Raw genomic sequence first — 20,330 nt, 5'->3', positions numbered from 1 at the left:
TGCTGCCAGCAATGGTTTGGATCTCAGCATTTCTCCCTTTCAAATGGTGAAGCATTACACTTGTACTGCCACTGTAGCTCAATTCCAGCTCACAAAGGTTGCACCTTTTCATTTAAACTTCTCAAAGTATTGCCTTACAGGACTTCGCTGCTGTCGCCTCCCTGCCTCAGTCTTTGCCATTGTTACAACTGTTAATGCGGAGCACTTTATATCTGTGGCTAGGGTTGCAAAATTTGGGGAACTTTCCCTTTTTTGCACGAAATCCCAGTTGACGATTTCTAGAATCAGGAGAGAATAAGCAGAGAATCCAGAATCCGCCAACCAGGATTTCTGGAAAACAAGGGAATATAATTGAACATTTTGCAACCCTATCTGTGGCAAATAATTTGAAAGACACATATCTCCTACAAAGTTACAGCATTATTTCATTAGGTATTTGTTTACTTGTTTGTGTACTCTAAAAGTGTAATAAACCTTTTATAAAATCCCATAACCATACATATCTAGATTAGCCTGTAGATTAATTCATTCAACACAAATGTAGCGATATTACAGCACCAATTATGTTGAGATTTGTTAAGGATTAGTCAGTCTTGTAAATTCCCAGCAGAAATGGATAATAGTCTCTGTGACCGTGAGATGTAACACTTTACTGTCGTCATCATCACAGGTTTTATTAGACATACTGAAACGACAAGACTGAAATGACTGCTGCAATGACTGGTTAAAATTGTGCAGCAGCACATGTATTAAATATGACAAGGAAATATTATGCAGGAAAACAAAAATGAAAGCCTCTAAAACCAGCCACTCCTGATAAACAATCAGGCAGAAGAAAACGTCAACTACTGTTATGTCTTTAGAGACTCTTTATCAGACAGAATAAACACAGATGCTGTCCTTAGGGAACTGCTTCGACTACTTTGTCAATTTCTCTAAAAGCCTTTATATTCCAGCAGCAGCGATCTGCTAATAAGGTCTCCCTCCGTTACCCTCTCAGGCTAACCAACCAGACCGCCCTCAACAACACACATGCAGCATATGGTTCGACATGAGCAGTGACGAGCCTGCTGCTTTTATGAGTGGGGGACATCCCTCTTTCTGCCTATCCCTCCTCCACGTCAGATCATGACTCAATAATCCTCACAAATCTTCTCTCACTCTCTCTATTATCCTAGTGGTTTACGTTGGCCAATTAGCCATCTGCCACCCTGGTGGCGCGGTGCAGTATAGACTGAGCCTGGTGCTTCTGGCTGGCCGCCCGAGGGGAGAGGGGACGGGGAGAGAGGGTTCAGTATACACCCATTGTTCCGGCTGACAGTGGGGGCATCGGAGACCACCCCCCCCCGCTAGTCTACCCATGAAGCATAGCCACCATTAACTACTGGGGCCAGGCCAGTCAGTCAGTCAGTGTGGTACCACTACCAGGAGGAGGGGGTTGCCCGGCGATGAAGTACCCAGGCCAGGGCTAGTCACGGTGGGGTGGAACCTGCCTGTCTGTCGGTCTGCCTCTCAGACTGCAGGGACACCATGACTCCATTCAGTTAGCGGTGTTTCATTCCCTTTCACAGATTCTCTTTCCTGTGCCAAGATCACAACACCCTGGCCTGCATTGTTTATGTTTGGTCAGAGCAGATGTGCCGTTTTGTAAGTAGGTCTATACTGTCTCAATTGTCAATGCATGACCTGGTAAAATAGGCACTGCACTGAGGTAGACATTAAATTACCATTGTAACAATCATGTAATAATGATCTGTTACTTTTAATTGTATGGGCCTATTACCAAGGGGGAAATGAAGTGAAAACATAACAAAGCAAAGCGAGCCGTGTGAATTAACGTAAATATTTGCCCTGACACTGGGGAGCCAACTACACCGAGGTGTTTTTATGTGATGTTTTACGTGCATGTGATGCGCCACACATGAATCAGGTGACTGAATGCACTCATCTGCAGTGCCATGACATTACCCAACAAAGTGGAGCTATCCAAATCAAATCAAATGTTATTGGTCACATACACATATTTAGCAGATGTTATTGCAGGTGTAGCGAAATGCTTGTGTTCCTAGCTCCAACAGTGCAGTAGTATCTAACAATTCACAACAATACACACAAATCTAAAAGTAAAATAATGGAATTAAGAAATGTATAAGTATTAGATTGAGCAATGGCAGAGTGGCATTGACTAAAACACAGTAGAATAGAATATAGTATATACATATGAGATGAGTAAAGCAGTACGTAAACATTATTAAAGTGACTAGTGTTCCATTATTAAGGTGGCCAGTGATTCCAAGTCTATGTATACAGGACAGCAGCCTCTAAGGTGCAGGGCGGCATAACGGTCAACCTTAGCTTTTAAATTAAGTGAAAAAGCATCGCCCCTCACCAAACTCAGCTCAGATAATAAGCATCAGAACCTAAGCCTAACCATCCAATCCAGGCAGCCTTTGTGTCATTGAGAGCATCCCAAATGGCAGCATATTCCCTACATAGGTAGTGCACTATATAGGGAATCGGGTGCCATTTGGGACGCAAGCACTGGCTCCCTGAGGGAGCAGGTCCTATATCACACGGTGAAGTGGAAAATGAAAAAGGTCCTGGGGGCACCAGGGTCAACCAGCTGCCCTAGCAGATTTGAGCAAGCTGTGTGACTACACACACACACACACACTACACCCCACTCTCATATTTAGCACCAACACACTGGCTAGGGCTTTTAATAATGAATAGAGCTAACCCTCTACAACGCCCAATAGCCACTAAGGAACTGTCTAAATATAATTTGGGTTTTATAACACAAATACAAAATGTAGGTCTAGTTGTGTTATCAATTCATTTGGTTAATAAGCCTACTTCATATTCACAATGTCGGGAAGGTCCAATCAGCTAAAGTAGCCCCTTTCAACCCAGCTGCTCTGGGGGGGTTTTTCCTCAGCTTGACTTATTTCTGGCAGACTGAAATGCTAAAGCAAATCAAATACTAATCCACGAGTTTGCCTCTGTCAATCTTCAGAAATTATTATCCGGACTGATGATGGCCCTCGCTCTGCTAGGGAACTACTTAAAAGCCAAGAGCAGCAGCCAAAATTACCCAGCAAAGTGATTGCCATGGCTACCAATTACATATAATCAAAAAGGCAGACGGAGGGAGAAATACAGTTCTACACAGCCCTCTGATTACTTTGTGAGCCTGAAGAGGAAAAGACCTATGTCATGTACACAAGAAAATGCTTCGACTCGGAATCCACTTTACAAAGAGGGGCGAATTAAAGTTCGCATTCGAGGTTAATCTACCTCTAAGCTCCGAATAAGCAGGCCTGGAGTCTCCTGTGAGGCCCGGGACATAAACCCACTTCAAGTGCTCTTTCAGCCGGCCGTTGTGAATGGATTACTACTCATTCAGCCACATAATGTCTTTCTCTCGCACGGTAAACACCCACTCCTGGTTGGTGCTGTGGTTGAGTGGGAATGGGCAAGGGGCCTTTCATGGTTTATGGTCTCTCCCCCTGCCTGCCTGGCCCCCAGGGTAGGGCCTGCCATGTTGTATCAATACAACTATCAATGATAGATCGTAGATGGAGAAACAGGAGCAGATGTCCTCTTTTGGTCTTCACTGTACCACCACAGCAAAGTCATATTCCTCGCCAGTGGCTTTTACAGATCTCGCCATCTGGGAGTCATTTCAATTCCATCTTGGTGTAGAAGAAGAAAAAGCCAGCGCTGCTCTAGTGTGGTTCTGCAGACCTTGACACCAAAGGCAGAATGTATCTGGGCCCGGGGCGCCACTTTTCCCCCAGCTTGTGTTTTGTCCCACTTCCTGGTTCTTATCTGCTCTCCACCTACAGTGAAGGATGCCTGATAGATTATGCTCCAGTTACAATGAGGATGCTTTGCATAAAAACAGTAAGAGCCTTTCCAGTATGACCTCCCTCTGAGGAAAGAGGAAGGGAGCTCCTACTCTCATTCTAACTGACTTACAAAAAAGGAGGGAACACAGTCAGACAGCCACAACTAAAAGAATATGGCACCCTATTCCCTTTATAGTGCACTACTTCACCCTATTCCACTACCTTTGACCAGTGTATTCCCTATAGTGCACTACATTTGACCAAAGCCAAGGCCCTGGAAAAACTTTGTGCATTATTTAGGGAATAGGGTACCATTTGGGATGTAGACCTACTCTTTTGCCCGGCCCTAATAACCGCTTATCCCACTAATTAAGCTGTAAATGGAGATACATATCTACTTCGTAGTGGGTGCGTGGCGGCAGAACTGGGTGTGATTCCCATGCACTAGACTAGAGTGAGATGGAGAGGCAGGGTGTGTCCCCCCCTTCTCCAGTAGAGCAGGCAGAATGTGTGCGACACACACACATGGCAGACTGCTCAGGGATACACATTGTGTAGAGGCACTAAACATGAGCAGTGTCAGACGGCTGGGGTTGTCCCTGAGAAACTGCCTTTCCACTGTGATGGGAGTCCCCCACTGACGGATACAGGCACCCATTAAGCAGTCCAGGGTGTGTATACTCTACTTTATGAAAGGCATAATATCATCTTCACTTCCCCTGATGCCAAGTGTTTACTAACACATACTGTATCTGTGTGTGTGTGTGTGTGTGTGTGTGTGTGTGTGTGTGTATAAGTCATTAGTTCACGGTCCTGCAATAAGAGTCTCAATACAGCCTAATTGAACATTCATATACAAAGTATGACATAATTTTACAGATTTCCTCAATTCAATGCTTACATAGTGTAAATGAATACCAATGACTGTGAAAGCCGAGGAACTCACAGAAACCTAGTGTGGCTATGAATGAGATGGATTTGCCATAGGTTCAACACAATAGCCTACCCCAAACAACACTGGATGTCTCAAAACGTTTCACTTCACAGAGGGAAATGGTTTCAAATACTGTACTTTCATCCTACCGGTTTTGAAAAACGCATCCGTATCGGAATCATTTGGACCCTCCTCGGCTCCTTCAGCTGAATTCATGTTTTCTCCTTGAGGATGTCAGAGACAATGTAGCGCAAAATATATCCAGTGATTACTATAACCAAATCAGTGCACGAGCTTCTTCATGTTCTTGAGTTCTTTGTCACAGCTGTTCGCTTTTCAGTCGTAGGTTCCCGTCCTTGTTACAAGCTCCAAGGAGCAGGGCTGTATTTTGCGCTCTATTGTTTAAAACTCTACCTCCTCCTCTCGCAGCCCCGGCGCCACAAAAGGAAGCCAAGGCGCGTGTGACACAATTGGAGATACCGTAAGATTGCAAATGGGTTGTTCTACTGGCAAAACAACGGATGTATTATAAACGCCACACGTCTTGAGTATAATACAGCCGGAGCAGATGTAGCCTACAAAGACAAGGCATCAGCATGTGGTTGCATTAGAACGGTTTCTTGGCAGTTAATTCTAGTGATGTCACGAAATCTGCATAATGGTACTGGTCTGGCTATATAAAAAAAAGCATCAACATGATTTTACGTTTTCAGGAAAAAAAACGCATAATAGCAGGCTAATATCCGTATATTCCAACAAATTAATTGTATTCTTATTGATTGTAAAATCCACTAATCGCGCAGATACAAGCAGTATCATCAGGGGTGTATTCCTAACAATAGCTCAGAATCGGACCCCTCCGCACCCTCCTCCGCCCCTAAACACACGCCCCCTAAACAAACCCCTTTCCCTAAACAGGTAATTGCTGGTGAGTAAAGTGCTCGCTGTAGAAAAAGTTTACACAAGAAACCATGTAATTAAATATAACTACTTTCTACAAACCTATGTTTTTCTAGCGGGGGGCAATCACAAAATTAAAAATCACCCTGCTAAGGATCATGACTAGAAAAAAACGATTTGTTAATCGATTGGCCAACCCCTCTCGCTCCCTTCGTCCCATGAGTTAACAAGACAACGTCCTGCTATTCAAATGCACCATTATTGGTCCCGCTGATGCCCTCTATCGAGAGATATGTCATAATAGGCTTAATTAGGAGGAATTTCGATATGGGAGCACATGGGAACAATCCCAAAAGTAATTCTATGACATTTAATAGCCTGATTCTTGTCAGCAGTTTCCGGTGGATTTGAATGAAGTATTTGTGTAGCTTTCCCCAAACATGAAAGAAGATGAAAGTTAAGGTTCGCTGTTGATATTTCATTAGGCTTTTTTAAATCATAAATGGATCGCATTCAATGTGGCACTGTGATCACGCTGTTGTCTGTCTGCTCGATAGAAAGCTAAACATTACCCTCTAGTGGTAGACTGGTGTTTTCTGTTGACCACCAACAACGTGAGACAGCGCAATTAAACCTAAACATCACAAGAACGTCACGCTAGCGGCGTTACTTGGCTACCTACCTGGTATTCGTTTAAAAATAAACATATTAAACAGAAACGGAGAGGAGTAGGCTATACTAAATGTGTTTTCTTTCTTGGGATAGAGCTAAAAGAGTTTAAGTAAGTTTTTTTTAAAAATCTTATTTATTATTTATGTTGGAATTCATACCTATGTTAAAAAAAACATGCCTGTGCTCATTGGCAGAAAAACACGTTGGATTGTTACCACTAAAGCTAATGGTTAGTCCTGAAGAAAAAAAAATGAAGAAAAAAAATGGGGCTTAATGTTACATTTTCTATCAAGGCAAACTTGAAAAACAGTGGGATGAACTTCTTGATAAAAAAAAATAACCACTTGATTTACTTGGCATTTCGATAGAAATATGTAAAAACAGCATGACAAACCAATTCATCCGGGCATCAGGATTTGAATGGTGACATGGGGGCTCGAAAATCACTATTAGGGTCCAACAATCAAAAACATGAAACATAATTAAATTAAATAACAGCCTAATGAAATGATATAGGGGTGTGAACATAAATTATAAGAATAATGAAAAAAAAAACGGAAAAAGTTAGCTATGTAGCTAGTAGATGAAAAAACATTGATAAAATGCCTCTCTCTCGCTCTCTCGCTCTCTCTCTCTCAGAACACCTTTAGGACCCTTTGTGTTCCCAGACATGTCTAGGTCTAATTCAAGTGGAAGTGGATGCAGTCACACTGGAATGAGTGTTCATATTCCACAAGAGTTGCCAGACTTTTTGCTGCAGTTCACCAAAGATGCCATCAGAGCTCAGCCAGAGGATATTATTGAGTATTCCACTGCGTGAGTTCAAAAAACACTTGAAGGAGCAGATGCTTCTTTGCATTCCAGCATTTCACTGTATGCACCATATTTTATTGTAAACACACAGTGAGGTTTCAAAGCCCATACTATTTTGTTTGTGTAGGTACTTCACAGCTATGGTGAAAGGACAGCCTTTTTCAGTGAAGCCAAATCCTGAAACCAAACTGGAACTGACAAATGAGATATTGGGAATTCTACATTCCCAGGTATAATATCTCAGGTCTTTTCTTGATGTATGAATTGAGTACACTTGCAGTTAACAAATTGTCATGATGCCGAATCAAGCAACACAGGTTAGGCCAACTAACCTGGAGTCCTTTTAAAATCTATCTCCCAGTTATCTGAAAGGGAGACCGTTAGAAAGTTGGAGATTGGGCTCATATGGAAAAGTTTGAATATGCCAGAGAATACCTTGAACCACATCCTTTCAATGGGAAAGTTTGGTGAAGAAATTGAATGGAATAAATTCCTTGCTTCATGCTGCAGTTATCTTGGAAAGGTAAATCATATTTACTAAATATAAATGCATTCAACATGTAATTATTTTTATATCATTTCATTGTAGAATGTGCATCTCTCACATTACCAATGAAGTATGTCTCCCTTAAAAAAGAGGACTTCTGAGCTCAATGGGACTTCCTAGTTAAATAAAGGTTAAATAAAAAAAGTACACTATATTCATAAGAAAGTCAACCTCTTAGTCCATCTCTTGACAGAATGTCAAAGATGCCTTGACTCAGGCCTGCTACATAATGAACTGCGATTCCAACTGTAAGCCTCCAGATGCATGTGTGTCCTTTGAAACCTTCCGGTTTCTCTACACCTACCTGGCAGTTGGGAATGAGAACATCTCACAGTCGCAGATTGACAGAGTTCTCAGCTATCTGCAAAAGAGAGCGTGAGTGCAAAGCATTTATGACACCTCGATAGATAGGGTTTGAAGATGATAAATTATTATTTTATTTTCTCTGTATCCTGTTTTGTTTCTCACAGGATCTCGAACAACGGTGTGGTAAAAGTATCAGACTTCATCAACAATCGCAAATTGCGTCTGGATCCAACTAACTGATTCATCTTTACAGGCTGTCAATCAGGTCCCATTGTAGTGGAAATAAATATAATTATATTTAACTTAGACTCGAAGTAGTATTTTTTTCTGCTTTACATTGACTGCTAAAACATTTGATCTTACAAGTTTTCTTTTATATCGCTTTGGTACTATTTTTACAAGTATGTGGTAAATTTTCACAACTCTTAGTACAAAACTCCAAACTGGTCTCACTTGTAACGCAGCCAGTCTTTCAGTCAAAACCTGTCATTGTGCATTCACTTAGATTGTAAACATCTCTCACCACACAACCATTGATTTTGAAATCTAATGATAACATTGGTTTAATGATCAATCCACAATATGATGATATATTGTCAATTTAGTCGGTTTAACTGTCAGTTAATCCAATAGTAAATAATGCAAGATACGCGTTTCAGAACACTTAGACATGCTGAAAGGAATATTCTACATAATATCTATCCTATGTGTAATCAAAGGTGTGATCAATGAAGACATCCTCTAAAATAATTCATGCAAACAAAAGTGTTTCTCATATAACTGCAACATAGGTGCACTGTGTGTAATCAAATGTAACAAAAAATCAAATTAATGAAAATAACACAATGTTTTGCACGTACTCATTTGCATCAAGCCTGTCTTGAGCATTTGGCCATAAATTCTCATCCATATCACAATGAATGTCCTCATTGTTCGTGCACCGCAGGAAAAACCTTTTGGCATAGCGAATCCAAGCTTGACATTGGCCTCATCCATGGCCAGAAAGAGGGTGGCATGCTCATGGGATGGTGATCGTACACGTTCCACCTTCATGCTGGGAAAAAAAATCCTCAAAAGGGTTGAGAAAAGGAGAGTATGGGGCAGGTATAGGGCCACAAATCGGGGATGGACCCGAAACCATGCCTTTATGGTGGATCCTGACATTGACAATGACATAGGTGACCCCTTGACCTTGACAGGCCTGCTCAATTTCATTAAGAAACACAATGGCCCAGGTCCTACCACCCCAACTTCAGAGATAGCTGCGCACATGGAGATGTTTCCCCCACTTAGTCCAGGCACTTGGACGGTCGCCCGTTGACCGATGAGTTTTGGCCAGGTTAAAGCACGCTTCATCAACAAAGATATACTTGTGACGGTTCACAGCAGCATCAAGCACCATCTCCTTCTAAAAATATATTTTGGTTAGTTATTTTTACAGTATAGTTCCAATATGATATTGTGAAGTAGTATGTGCATCTAATAGTAAAAGTAATACAGTATATAGTGTTGTACCTGAACATACTGTCACGCCCTGACCTTAGTATTCTTTGTTTTCTTTATTGTTTTGGTTAGGTCAGGGTGTGACATGGGTGATGTATGTGTTTTTGTACTGTCTAGGGGTTTTGTAGGTTTATGGGGTTGTTTACCATCTAGGTGTTTATGTATGTCTATGGTTGCCTAGATTGGTTCTCAATTAGAGGCAGCTGTTTATCGTTGTCTCTGATTGGGAACCATATTTAGGCAGCCATCTTCTTTGGGTGTTTCGTGGGTTATTGTCTATGTTAGATTCCTGTGTCTGCACTATATATATATATATATATATATATATATATATTTATTTATTTATTTATTTATTTATTTAACTTCACGTTTGTTTATGTGTTTCTTCGTCGTCATTAAAGTAACATGTATTCATATCACGCTGCGCCTTGGTCTCCTCCATTCAACGACCGTGACACATACTCTGCCCGCTGTTGTTTCACCTGATTGTTGTTTCTCTCAAAAGGCACCAGGTAAATGTGTTTCATAGATACCTGGTGCCTCTTCAAAAGGCGGGCGATTGAGCAGATCTGTCAAGGTCACTTGGTCTGAAGCAAAGTGATGAAATCTGTTGGTACTCTCAAAGATTAGTGCTTTGGTTCATCAGGCTTGCTTCCTAACTTTAGACCATAGCTTTATTTACCCATATCTCATTTAATGTAATATTGTCTGGGCCAGTACATATGCTTCCTACCTACACTTATTAATCATCATACAAAATAACCTCAGCTTTGTTTAAGAAACTCAATATCTTGTTTATGTATGACATTAATGTACTCCAATTCTGCACTTTCATCTACAAATACTCACACCACCCAGACAGTTACCTAAACCCTTCAATGGATTCTTCCAGGTTCAGTCTGACATCCATCAATGTACCATAAGACACTGTGATAACCTTCCCCCTCCCCACTGCCGCACCTCACATAGTCAATTCTCTATCAGATACAGAGGTACCATACTCAGGAATTCTTATCTTCACATTGCAAAAATATCATCATCCCTCAATAACTTCAAGCGAAGACATGGGGTCAGCTGGATGAACCAAACTACTCAGTAATCTCCTCCATATAGCCTATAGCCTAACTCTCACATGCACACACACATGTAAACAAATATGTATATATATATATATATATATATATATATATATATATATATACACTGCTCAAAAAAATAAAGGGAACACTTAAACAACACAATGTAACTCCAAGTCAATCACACTTCTGTGAAATCAAACTGTCCACTTAGGAAGCAACACTGATTGACAATAAATGTCACATGCTGTTGTGCAAATGGAATAGACAACAGGTGGAAATTATAGGCAATTAGCAAGACACCCCCAATAAAGGAGTGGTTCTGCAAGTGGTGACCACAGACCACTTCTCAGTTCCTATGCTTCCTGGCTGATGTTTTGGTCACTTTTGAATGCTGGCGGTGCTTTCACTCTAGTGGTAGCATGAGACGGAGTCTACAACCCACACAAGTGGCTCGGGTAGTGCAGCTCATCCAGGATGGCACATCAATGCGAGCTGTGGCAAGGTTTGCTGTGTCTGTCAGCGTAGTGTCCAGAGCATGGAGGTGCTACTAGGAGACAGGCCAGTACATCAGGAGACGTGGAGGAGGCCGTAGGAGGGCAACAACCCAGCAGCAGGACCGCTACCTCCGCCTTTGTGCAAGGAGGAGCAGGAGGAGCACTGCCAGAGCCCTGCAAAATGACCTCAAGCAGGCAACAAATGTGCATGTGTCTGCTCAAACGGTCAGAAACAGACTCCATGAGGGTGGTATGAGGGCCCGACGTCCACAGGTGGGGGTTGTGCTTACAGCCCAACACCGTGCAGGACGTTTTTCATTTGCCAGAGACCACCAAGATTGGCAAATTCGCCACTGGCGCACTGTGCTCTTCACAGATGAAAGCAGGTTCACACTGAGCACGTGACAGAGTCTGGAGATGCCGTGGAGAACGTTCTGCTGCCTGCAACATCCTCCAGCATGACCGGTTTGGCGGTGGGTCAGTCATGGTGTGGGGTGGCATTTCTTTGGGGGGCCGCACAGCCCTCCATGTGCTCGTCAGAGGTAGCCTGACTGCCATTAGGTACCGAGATGAGATCCTCAGACCCCTTGTGAGACCATATGCTGGTGCGGTTGGCACTGGGTTCCTCCTAATGCAAGACAATGCTAGACCTCATGTGGCTGGAGTGTGTCAGCAGTTCCTGCAAGAGGAAGGCATTGATGCGGCCCGCCCGTTCCCCAGACCTGAATCCAATTGAGCACATCTGGGACATCATGTCTCGCTCCACCACAGACTGTCCAGGAGTTGGCGGATGCTTTACTCCAGGTCTGGGAGGAGATCCCTCAGGAGACCATCCGCCACCTCATCAGGAGCATGCCCAGGCGTTGTAGGGACATCAGGCACGTGGAGGCCACACACACTACTGAGCCTCATTTTGACTTGTTTTAAGGACATTACATCAAAGTTGGATCAGCCTGTAGTGTGGTTTTCCACTTTAATTTTGAGTGTGACTCCAAATCCAGACCTCCATGGGTTGATAAATTTGATTTCCATTGATCATTTTTGCGTGATTTTTGTTGTCAGCACATTCAACTATGTACAGAAAAAAGTATTTAATAAGAATATTTCATTCATTCAGACTGGGATGTGTTATTTTAGTGTTCCCTTTATTTTTTTGAGCAGTGTATATTCTTTTTTAGTTTTTACGTGATTACTGATCAATTCGTTTATAATAAGCAGGTTTCATTATCTGTTTTATCAAACCGTTTAGATTTTTGTATTTTTTTGTGGTGTGGTTTTACTTTTTGTATAAACCCTTGGGCTTCCAAGCACACCTGCACACCGTTTTTTTAAATGTGTTTTTATCTGTGTTGTCTATCACTTGTTTTCTTTGGTGCAAATAAATAAAACAAAAAGGTAAATGGATGCCACATTGGCAAGGTGTCATCGTTCACCTCAATGGCCTGCTTAATTTCAGACAACCGTGTGTAATTCCTGGCCCTCCCCATTTCCCCCACTGCCCCCTCCTGCTGGTCGATCAGCACACGACCACCACCATGGGGTCTTCTGTCAATTCTGAGGTTAGAACAGAGTCTACTGTCAATAGATCATACTGCAAGAATACTGTAACATGTTTTGTGAATGTACATACATTACAATAGGTCATTTACTCTAAATGTAATGGTAAAGCATAGTGCATATCCTGCAGACTTACCGGTTTTCTTGGGGAAATGTTCTCATGATCAAATTGAGAGTTGAACTAATCTGTCTGCCTCTGTCATGGTAAGGCTTTTGTTTACCACATGGTCAACAACGATGGCCCAGACTTCATTAGACATAACAGTTCCCTGCCGTTTGCCTCCCTCTCTCTGATGTACACCTCTTTGACGGGCCCATGCCCATCTCTTTGACAGGGCCCATGCCCATCTCTTTGACAGGGCCAATGCCCATCTCTTTGACAGGGCCCATGCCCATCTCTTTGACAGGGCCCATGCCCACCTCTTTGACAGGGCCCATGCCCATCTCTTTGACAGGGCCCATGCCCACCTCTTTGACAGGGCCCCTTCCCACCTCTTTGACAGGGCCCATGCCCATCTCTTTGACAGGGCCCATGCCCACCTCTTTGACAGGGCCCATGCCCACCTCTGACAGGGCCCCTTCCCACTTCTTTGACCTCTTTGACAGGGCTAATGCCCATCTCTTTGACCTCTTTGATGGAGCCCATGCCCTCCTCTCTGAGCCGTTTGATTTCTCTCTCTCCTTTGCTGTCTATACTGCTCCATGTTGAACAAAAATTGCAATTCTTCACACATCCCCTTTTGCAGTATATGGTGACCAAATGTGGTTTCCACAATGTGAAATCAATTAACAATAACGAGTAGTCATTATGTATGGTTACCATGTATCATACATGTCTTTTAGATGTTTATACTTTTACAAGCACACATTTTTTTACTCAAAATCCATATTTAGTAGACAACCCCGTTTAAAATCTATAGGTTTACCAAACGGTGATTAACCATTAAGCACAGTTGGATTAAGTGATGGCCAAATGTATTCAAACAAATGAGAAGAGAATCATATAAAAAGTATCGTGAGTATTGCATTTCACTTTCAATGAAAGGTATTTCTAGATGAAACACTGATTAGGTTTGGTGAAAAAGTTACTGTGTGATTGCGTGTTGAAAATGTGCTTAAGGTTGAGTTGAGTTGTGAAATTTTACCACATAATACCAATAGTACTACAAAAGTGGCTTATTTTCCGAAGTAACCTTCAATATGATAGCAGCAATGTTTTCACATGGTGCAGAGTTCTGTAGTACAGCCAGTGTGTGCGCGCGTGTGTGTACACGCTTGCGTGTTTCTGTGCGCCTGCCTGTGTGTGTACAGTACGCATGCATATTTCTGTGTGTGCGTGCTTGCATGCGTTCATGTGTGTGTATGTGAAAGTGCACTGGGAGTGTGTCGTCCCACAGATGGACCCGCTGGGCTACCAGATGCCAGGAAGTGACAGCCTTCCTCAACCAACTAGGTCATCCCCGCTACGGCCACCAATACACAAAGTTTTCTCGGGCTATTAAGCTTGCTCAACTCTGAATGTGTGTGTGTGTGTGTGTGTGTGTGCTGTGTAAGGCTGCAAAGTTTGCATTTCACTAGGGCAGTCCAATTAAGATATTTTTTTCTCACTAATTGGTCTTTTAACCAATCACATGAGATCTTTTCACATCAGCTCTTTTTCTGTGTAAATGCAGCCTAAACTACATATACTTTTTATAATAATCTGATTTCTGGCAAACCATGTTGGATTTGGTTTGGTATTTTCTTTGCCCCATAGCTATATCTCCAATTAACTTGTGGTAATTGAAACTCTCCTTTGTGTATCTCCTTTGTGTCATCAACAGATGCTAAGTTAAATTTTATTCGCTAAATTGTAATTTCAGAGATAGATTCCTTTGTGTGTTGTGTTCGTGATTGGAATATGTTGTCTACTAGGCCTAGGCTATACATGCGGGTAGATTAGATAATATTGTAAATGGTCCTCTGATTTCTCTGTGCGTTCCAGCTCCTACCGTTTCCATGGTCACCTGAGCATGGAATGTTCTGCAGTCTAAGTGAGCTGTGGGCCAGGCAGCCTGGAGCCATCAGACTATGGCCTGTTAACAGGGCATTGAGCACTGGTTCTGCCAGGATCCTCATGCTTTACCCACAGACACAGGCCCACAGGATGAGACAAATGCACAGCAAATGATTAGCATCCAACATCCAGGAAGTCCTAATATGGACACTGTAAACCTAAGTCAGGTTTAAGTTGAGTGTATTATGGGGGGGAGCCTATACCTTGTCTTGGAAGAATGATCATGACTATGTGGACATTTCCCTTAGGATTTCAATTGTTTGGACAGATTTTACCAAGTTAAGAAAGCAGCTGTACTGTTCATGAAATACATCACAGAGCCATGAAAATCTAGAGACAGTGAAATACCTCCTTTGAGTGCTTAATATGCTCCGATCCTCTTCATTACAAGCTCTATAGAGTATATTACTGAACCCTGGTTATGGGAAACGAAGCCAAGGCACGTACTGCATGCACCCTAAAAGGTATCATCCTTTATAGAGTAGATTTAGCGTATCTGCAAATCACAGGTAAAATAGTATGTAGGAAAAATGAACATTTCGAAAGAGATTGGCCAGATGACCACAGGTCCTTATGGGAGAGTGGGAGAGCTGTTGCATGTATTGAGCAGAGAACTACTCACGGGACAGCTGGGACACATCATTTAGTAGGACACTTTCTAACTTCTGTCAGGAGATGGCGCTATAGGCACCAGAAGGCTTGCGTTACATTGTAATGCTGTATGGATAAACAATTGTTATTGCTATTTGCAACATAATCACTGTCCACAAAAATGACACAAATTGGGCAACTGCAATATTCCCACCAAAAGTCCTAACACAAATAAGTCTCAGTGCCTTACACATTTCAGTTTACAAACCAAAAACCTCGCCTCAAAGGACAAGCTGATGTTTTGCCAGCATAGCCAATATCATTCTCCAATTGGAAACTTTTGTGGCCAAAACCAGGCCATAAAACATTCCTAAAAACCACACAGTGGGTTGAATGCTTTAATCAGTGGAGTGTGTTGGCCAATTACAGAGATACAGCCACAAACTGACAGGAAGAAAATAATTACACCATCAACTAAATGAGATAAGCAGATCAGTGGCGCCTGAGATCACCACCCTTTCAAACAGACTCCTCTAAAGGTCAAGGTCAACAAGGTTATACAATAGCTAGCTCTGGTCCAGGGTGTTAGCGCAGCTTTTAACACTGAGCCCCTTAATAACAGCGTTAGCAGCCATACTAACACCCTGGACCAGAGCAATACAGTAGCCTACATGTTATGGTAAGGTCAGGACCATTTTGAAAATGAGCATTTATGTTATATTATCATAATAAAATGTTCCATACTGGTTCAAATGTTATGGTCGTTTTTAATAGGCCAGTGGAATATATTTGGAAATTGGTGAATTAATAAAAGTGTGGAGTGCGAGAAACACCAGAACACTCCAATAAAGCACACCAAATGTTTTTCACTGCATGATTTAAGATACACAACTAACGTGTAGGAGGAGATGATTTTACCAACTCTCCATATTGAAACGTAAATGTCAAACTGCCTTCCCTTGAGCAGGGTTAACACTGGAGGAAATCACAGAGGGGGGTTTCCTATACATCTGTGTTTCAGACAGTTTAGGATTGTTTTGTCTGGAGTTTTCGTTTGAGGCAGCACTCCCAGAGAATGTTTACTTTTACCTTTCCGGTGGGCTAGCTACTCTTGATCTGATTCCCATGCTGAAGTAGCCTACTGCAAGGCCTGCCTCTTTCTGGAATGGGTAGGGGGGAGTCAACATATTTACATGTAATATGACATTACTTTATAGAAGGTGAACACATAACAGTGTATCTCGTTGTTTTATGACGTTTGTTGTAGCTAACCATCCAGAGGTATAAATACTATTGCTCCTTTGCTTGACCAACACAGTTCATTAGAAGGTAGGAAAAGACACAGTTACAGATAATAAATACACTGATATGCTGATGTACTGATAAACTGAAGTGTAATAGTACAATATAGTACAATATCCACTAGAGAGCACCGATGTAACGCTGATGCTGACCTCTCAATGCACAATTAGAAAATGAGTTAACTGTTAAAAAAGTTTGCAGTTTGCAGTTTGACTTATAGAGCTTCCAATGTGTGTTATTTGATCAGTGACCAAACTAAATGAACGCCATGCTTCCTTTGCATAAACCTAAGAAACCCCATCACATTATCATCAAATCACAAGTTATATTGACACTTTCTCTCAAGCTCTTTTGTTTCTTGCGTATGGGCTGTTTCTTGCATCCAGCCCACTGACATCTTTTTGCTTCCTGTGTTTCCTACATAGCACTGCCATCACTGAGTGTTGACAGGCTGTGAAATCAGCTGCAAGTCAAGAAATGCATTTCACTGGGTTCTGTAACAGCCAGAAGACGTGGCAGGTGTTTTCACTATTCAGCCTCTTACTTGAATCCCACACGGACTAAATGACCATTCCACATGTTACAACTGTCTGCCTCAACTCTTGCGACAGCTCAGCTCCAAGAAGATGTATTTTTCACAGTAATATTTAATCGGCACAGAAATAACTACACTTTAAATGGGGCTTTCAAAAATGGTGTTCAAGCCAGTGGCTGTTTGTCCCTAGTTACCACAGCCACAAAGTCAAAATGAGGCTAGGCATAAGGTTAGCAGTGTGGTTAAGGTTAGGGTTGGGTTTAAAATCTGATTTTAAGAAAATAAATTGCAGAAATAGGTGGGGATTAGCCATAATTAGACTTTGTGGCTGTGGTAACTTTGTGGCTGTGGCTCTTGGTGATAGTTGTGAACTATGGTGTTTGAACTGATTGTGGAGTGAATACAGTGAGAAATGCAGAGGAGAAACAGCCCTAGACTGTCCTTTTTGTTTTGAGTAATCACAACCTGTCCAGGTAATGATGAAAGTAAGCCTGAGAGGCTATTTCAGTTTCGCAACTGGGTATTCAAGGTAATCAATACATCACTATATATACAAAAGTATGTGGACACCCCTTCAAATTAGTAGATTTGGCCATTACAACCACACCCGTTGTTGACCGGTGTATAAAATCGGGCACACCGCCATGCAATCTCCATAGACAAACATTGGCAGTAAAATGGCCTTACTGAAGAGCTCAGTAACTTTCAACTTTCAACAAGTCAGGTCATCAAATTTCTGCCCTGCTGGAGCAACAACTGCTCAGCCACGAAGTAGTAGGCCACACAAGCTCACAGAATGGGACCACCGAGTGCTGAAGCGAGTAGCGTGTAAAAAGCGTCTGTCCTGGTTGCAACACTCACTACCCAGTTCCAAACTGCCTCTGGGAGCAACATCAGCACAATAACTGTTAGTCGGGAGTTTTATGAAAGGGGTTTCCATGGCCGAGCAGCCGCACACAAGCCTAAGATCACCACGTGCAATGCCAAGCGTCGGCTGGAGTGATGTAAAGCTTGACGCCTTTGGACTCTGGAGCAGTGGAAACGTGTTCTCTGGTGTGATGAATTATGCGTCACCATCTGGCAGTCCGACAGACTAATCTGTGTTTGGCGGATGCCAGGAGAACTCTACCTGTCTGAATACATAGTGCCAACTGTAAAGTTTGGTGAAGGAGGAAAAATGGTCTGCGGCCGTTTTTCATGGTTCGAGCTAGGCCCCTTGGTTCTAGTGAAGGGAAATGTTAATGCTACAACATACAATGACATTCTAGACAATTCTGTGCTTCCAACTTGGTGGCAACAGTTTGGGAAAGCCACTTTCCTGTTTCAGCATGACAAAATGCAGAAATAGTTTGTCGAGATTGGTGCAGAAGAACTTGACTGGCCTGCACAGAGCCCTGACCTCAACCCCATCAAACACCTTTGGGATGAATTGGAATGCGAACTGCGAGCCAAGCCTAATCACCCAACATCAGTGCCCGACCTCGGTAATGCTCTCGTGGCTGAATGGAAGCAAGTCCCCACAGCAATGTTCCAACATCTATTGGAAAGTGTTCTCAGAACAATGGAGGCTGTTATAGTAGCAAAGAGGGCACCAACTCCATATTAATGACCATGATTTTGGAATGAGATGTTCGATGAGCAGGTGTCCACATACTACTCATGTAGTATATGTGTTAAGGACTGAAAGTTGGTTACATTTCAGAATATGGCTTTCTGTTTGTAGGCTATGTGGAATAAGCACTGAATAGCCTATGTAAGTTATCTATTTGAATTTACCAGTTGAAATTTGAGAACTAACCCTCAAATAAATAGTGGAAGACGCTGAGAGCAAAATACATCATGTAGTTACATCATTTCATACATCAATTTACAAATGCTGTGTGACCCAGACCAGGCAGTACATTTGGGGATAGATCTGCAGATTTTCAGACCTCCCCCTTTCCCATCTCGCACGACCAATGAAAGGTCTCACAACGTATGTTAGGATTGACGCCAAAAAGTTTGATACTGGCAACGAATCCCGCAAGATTTTACTAAAGTAGACGGCGATACATCCGACGGATGAGTGACCCATCTGTCTTTGAAAGCGCAATACATTTTCTCTGCTGAATTGTTCTAGGAGAAGTTTATCTCATCAGAGTGAAAAGTTAGAGCAGAGGAGCAGCGCTTCATATTGGCGAGACGCTATTTTGGCAACGTGCTGTTTTGGTAAGTCCAACTGAAATATTGAAAATGTTTGTCTCAGCCTACCTGTAACTCTGGGATATCACTGCACCTACAAAAGGTTGCTCTGATCATGGTAGGCTATTGCATAAACGTTTCGAATGAAGGAACTCTGATCATGACAGTAGAGAACTTTTATTATTGCCTCCTTAGGTTATTGATTTAGCTTACTCTATTATTGATGTGACTTTACAATTTGTATGAATTTCCATTTTCAAATACATCGACTTTTTCATTTATTTATTACTTTAAATTAATCTGTGAAATTACTAGTGATATTATTCTACTGAATTATTTAAAATAGCCTAATACTTTACCACAATATTTTCAATCTATAGTTCTTGTTGTTGAGCTTTTAATTTTTTGCTTTTTAGTTTCAAATTCTACATAAACCTTGCAGTAGATGATTCGAAAATCATGTGTGTTTTATTTCAAGATGTTCTCAGGGCAATTTTTATTATTCTGTACTTAAATCTGTGTCACTCCATTTAGTATGATATATTACGTTACGTTAGGTTACATTATGAATGGAATAGCAGTCGTACAATATCATACATATTCCCCGGTCATGCAATAGAATACGAATTGGATGACGTAACTTATCATGCGTCTTGGAGGACATGTATAATTAAATACGTGTCCACAACAGAGGATCGAGTAATCGAATTGAACGGTTTATTAACCAGAACTCACAGGCTGCTGTTTTGGCCATAGTCTACTCCAAATAAATCAGTAAACAACAACAGGCTTCCAACTCTGTCAGGATGCAAAAAAAGAGCAAACAATAGCAAGCATGGTCTTTCAACCTGCAGTGCATGACCTCCTGCCTCCCTCCACCAACCACAAGGACACCTGGCACCAGAACATTCCAGACATTCCTTTGGTTGGCAGACAACAGGTTGACCGGATACTGGTAAAGTGCACCACAATAAAGGAACAACAAAACTTAGGGACACACAGTTGTTTA

The 20,330-nt window shown here is 42.0% G+C and overlaps 2 protein-coding genes and 1 non-coding gene across 8 annotated transcripts in view; 2 read left to right on the top strand and 1 right to left on the bottom strand.

Annotated features, from left to right (window-relative positions):
* The window catches only part of kalrna (kalirin RhoGEF kinase a), a 285,635-nt gene extending 279,971 nt beyond the window's left edge, over positions 1 to 5,664 (bottom strand). For all 5 annotated transcript variants that reach the window (XM_036958909.2, XM_036958910.2, XM_036958911.2 and 2 more), the window contains exon 1: positions 4,935 to 5,664. In XM_036958909.2, coding sequence (XP_036814804.2) covers positions 4,935 to 5,001 — 67 coding nt within the window. In that variant the 5' untranslated portion in view covers positions 5,002 to 5,664. The remainder of the gene's footprint in view (positions 1 to 4,934) is intronic.
* A 682-nt stretch (positions 5,665 to 6,346) lies between these two features.
* LOC110502115 (uncharacterized) lies at positions 6,347 to 8,325 on the top strand. Its single transcript, XR_016490559.1, has 4 exons — positions 6,347 to 6,466; positions 6,997 to 7,173; positions 7,298 to 8,092; positions 8,188 to 8,325. It is a non-coding gene; the product is annotated as an uncharacterized LOC110502115 (transcript).
* A 10,711-nt stretch (positions 8,326 to 19,036) lies between these two features.
* Positions 19,037 to 20,330, top strand: part of LOC110501531 (myosin light chain kinase, smooth muscle) — a 78,611-nt gene continuing 77,317 nt past the window's right edge. For both annotated transcript variants that reach the window (XM_021579175.3, XM_090215693.1), the window contains exon 1: positions 19,037 to 19,348. The gene's annotated coding sequence lies outside the window, so the exon portion shown is untranslated. The remainder of the gene's footprint in view (positions 19,349 to 20,330) is intronic.

The sequence above is a fragment of the Oncorhynchus mykiss genome, chromosome 22 (assembly GCF_057628025.1).
Source record: "Oncorhynchus mykiss isolate SJ-2025 chromosome 22, ASM5762802v1, whole genome shotgun sequence".
In the NCBI taxonomy this organism is placed as follows: Eukaryota; Metazoa; Chordata; class Actinopteri; order Salmoniformes; family Salmonidae; genus Oncorhynchus; species Oncorhynchus mykiss.
Note: the sequence above shows the minus strand (reverse complement) of the source record. Positions and strands in the feature narration are given on the sequence as shown.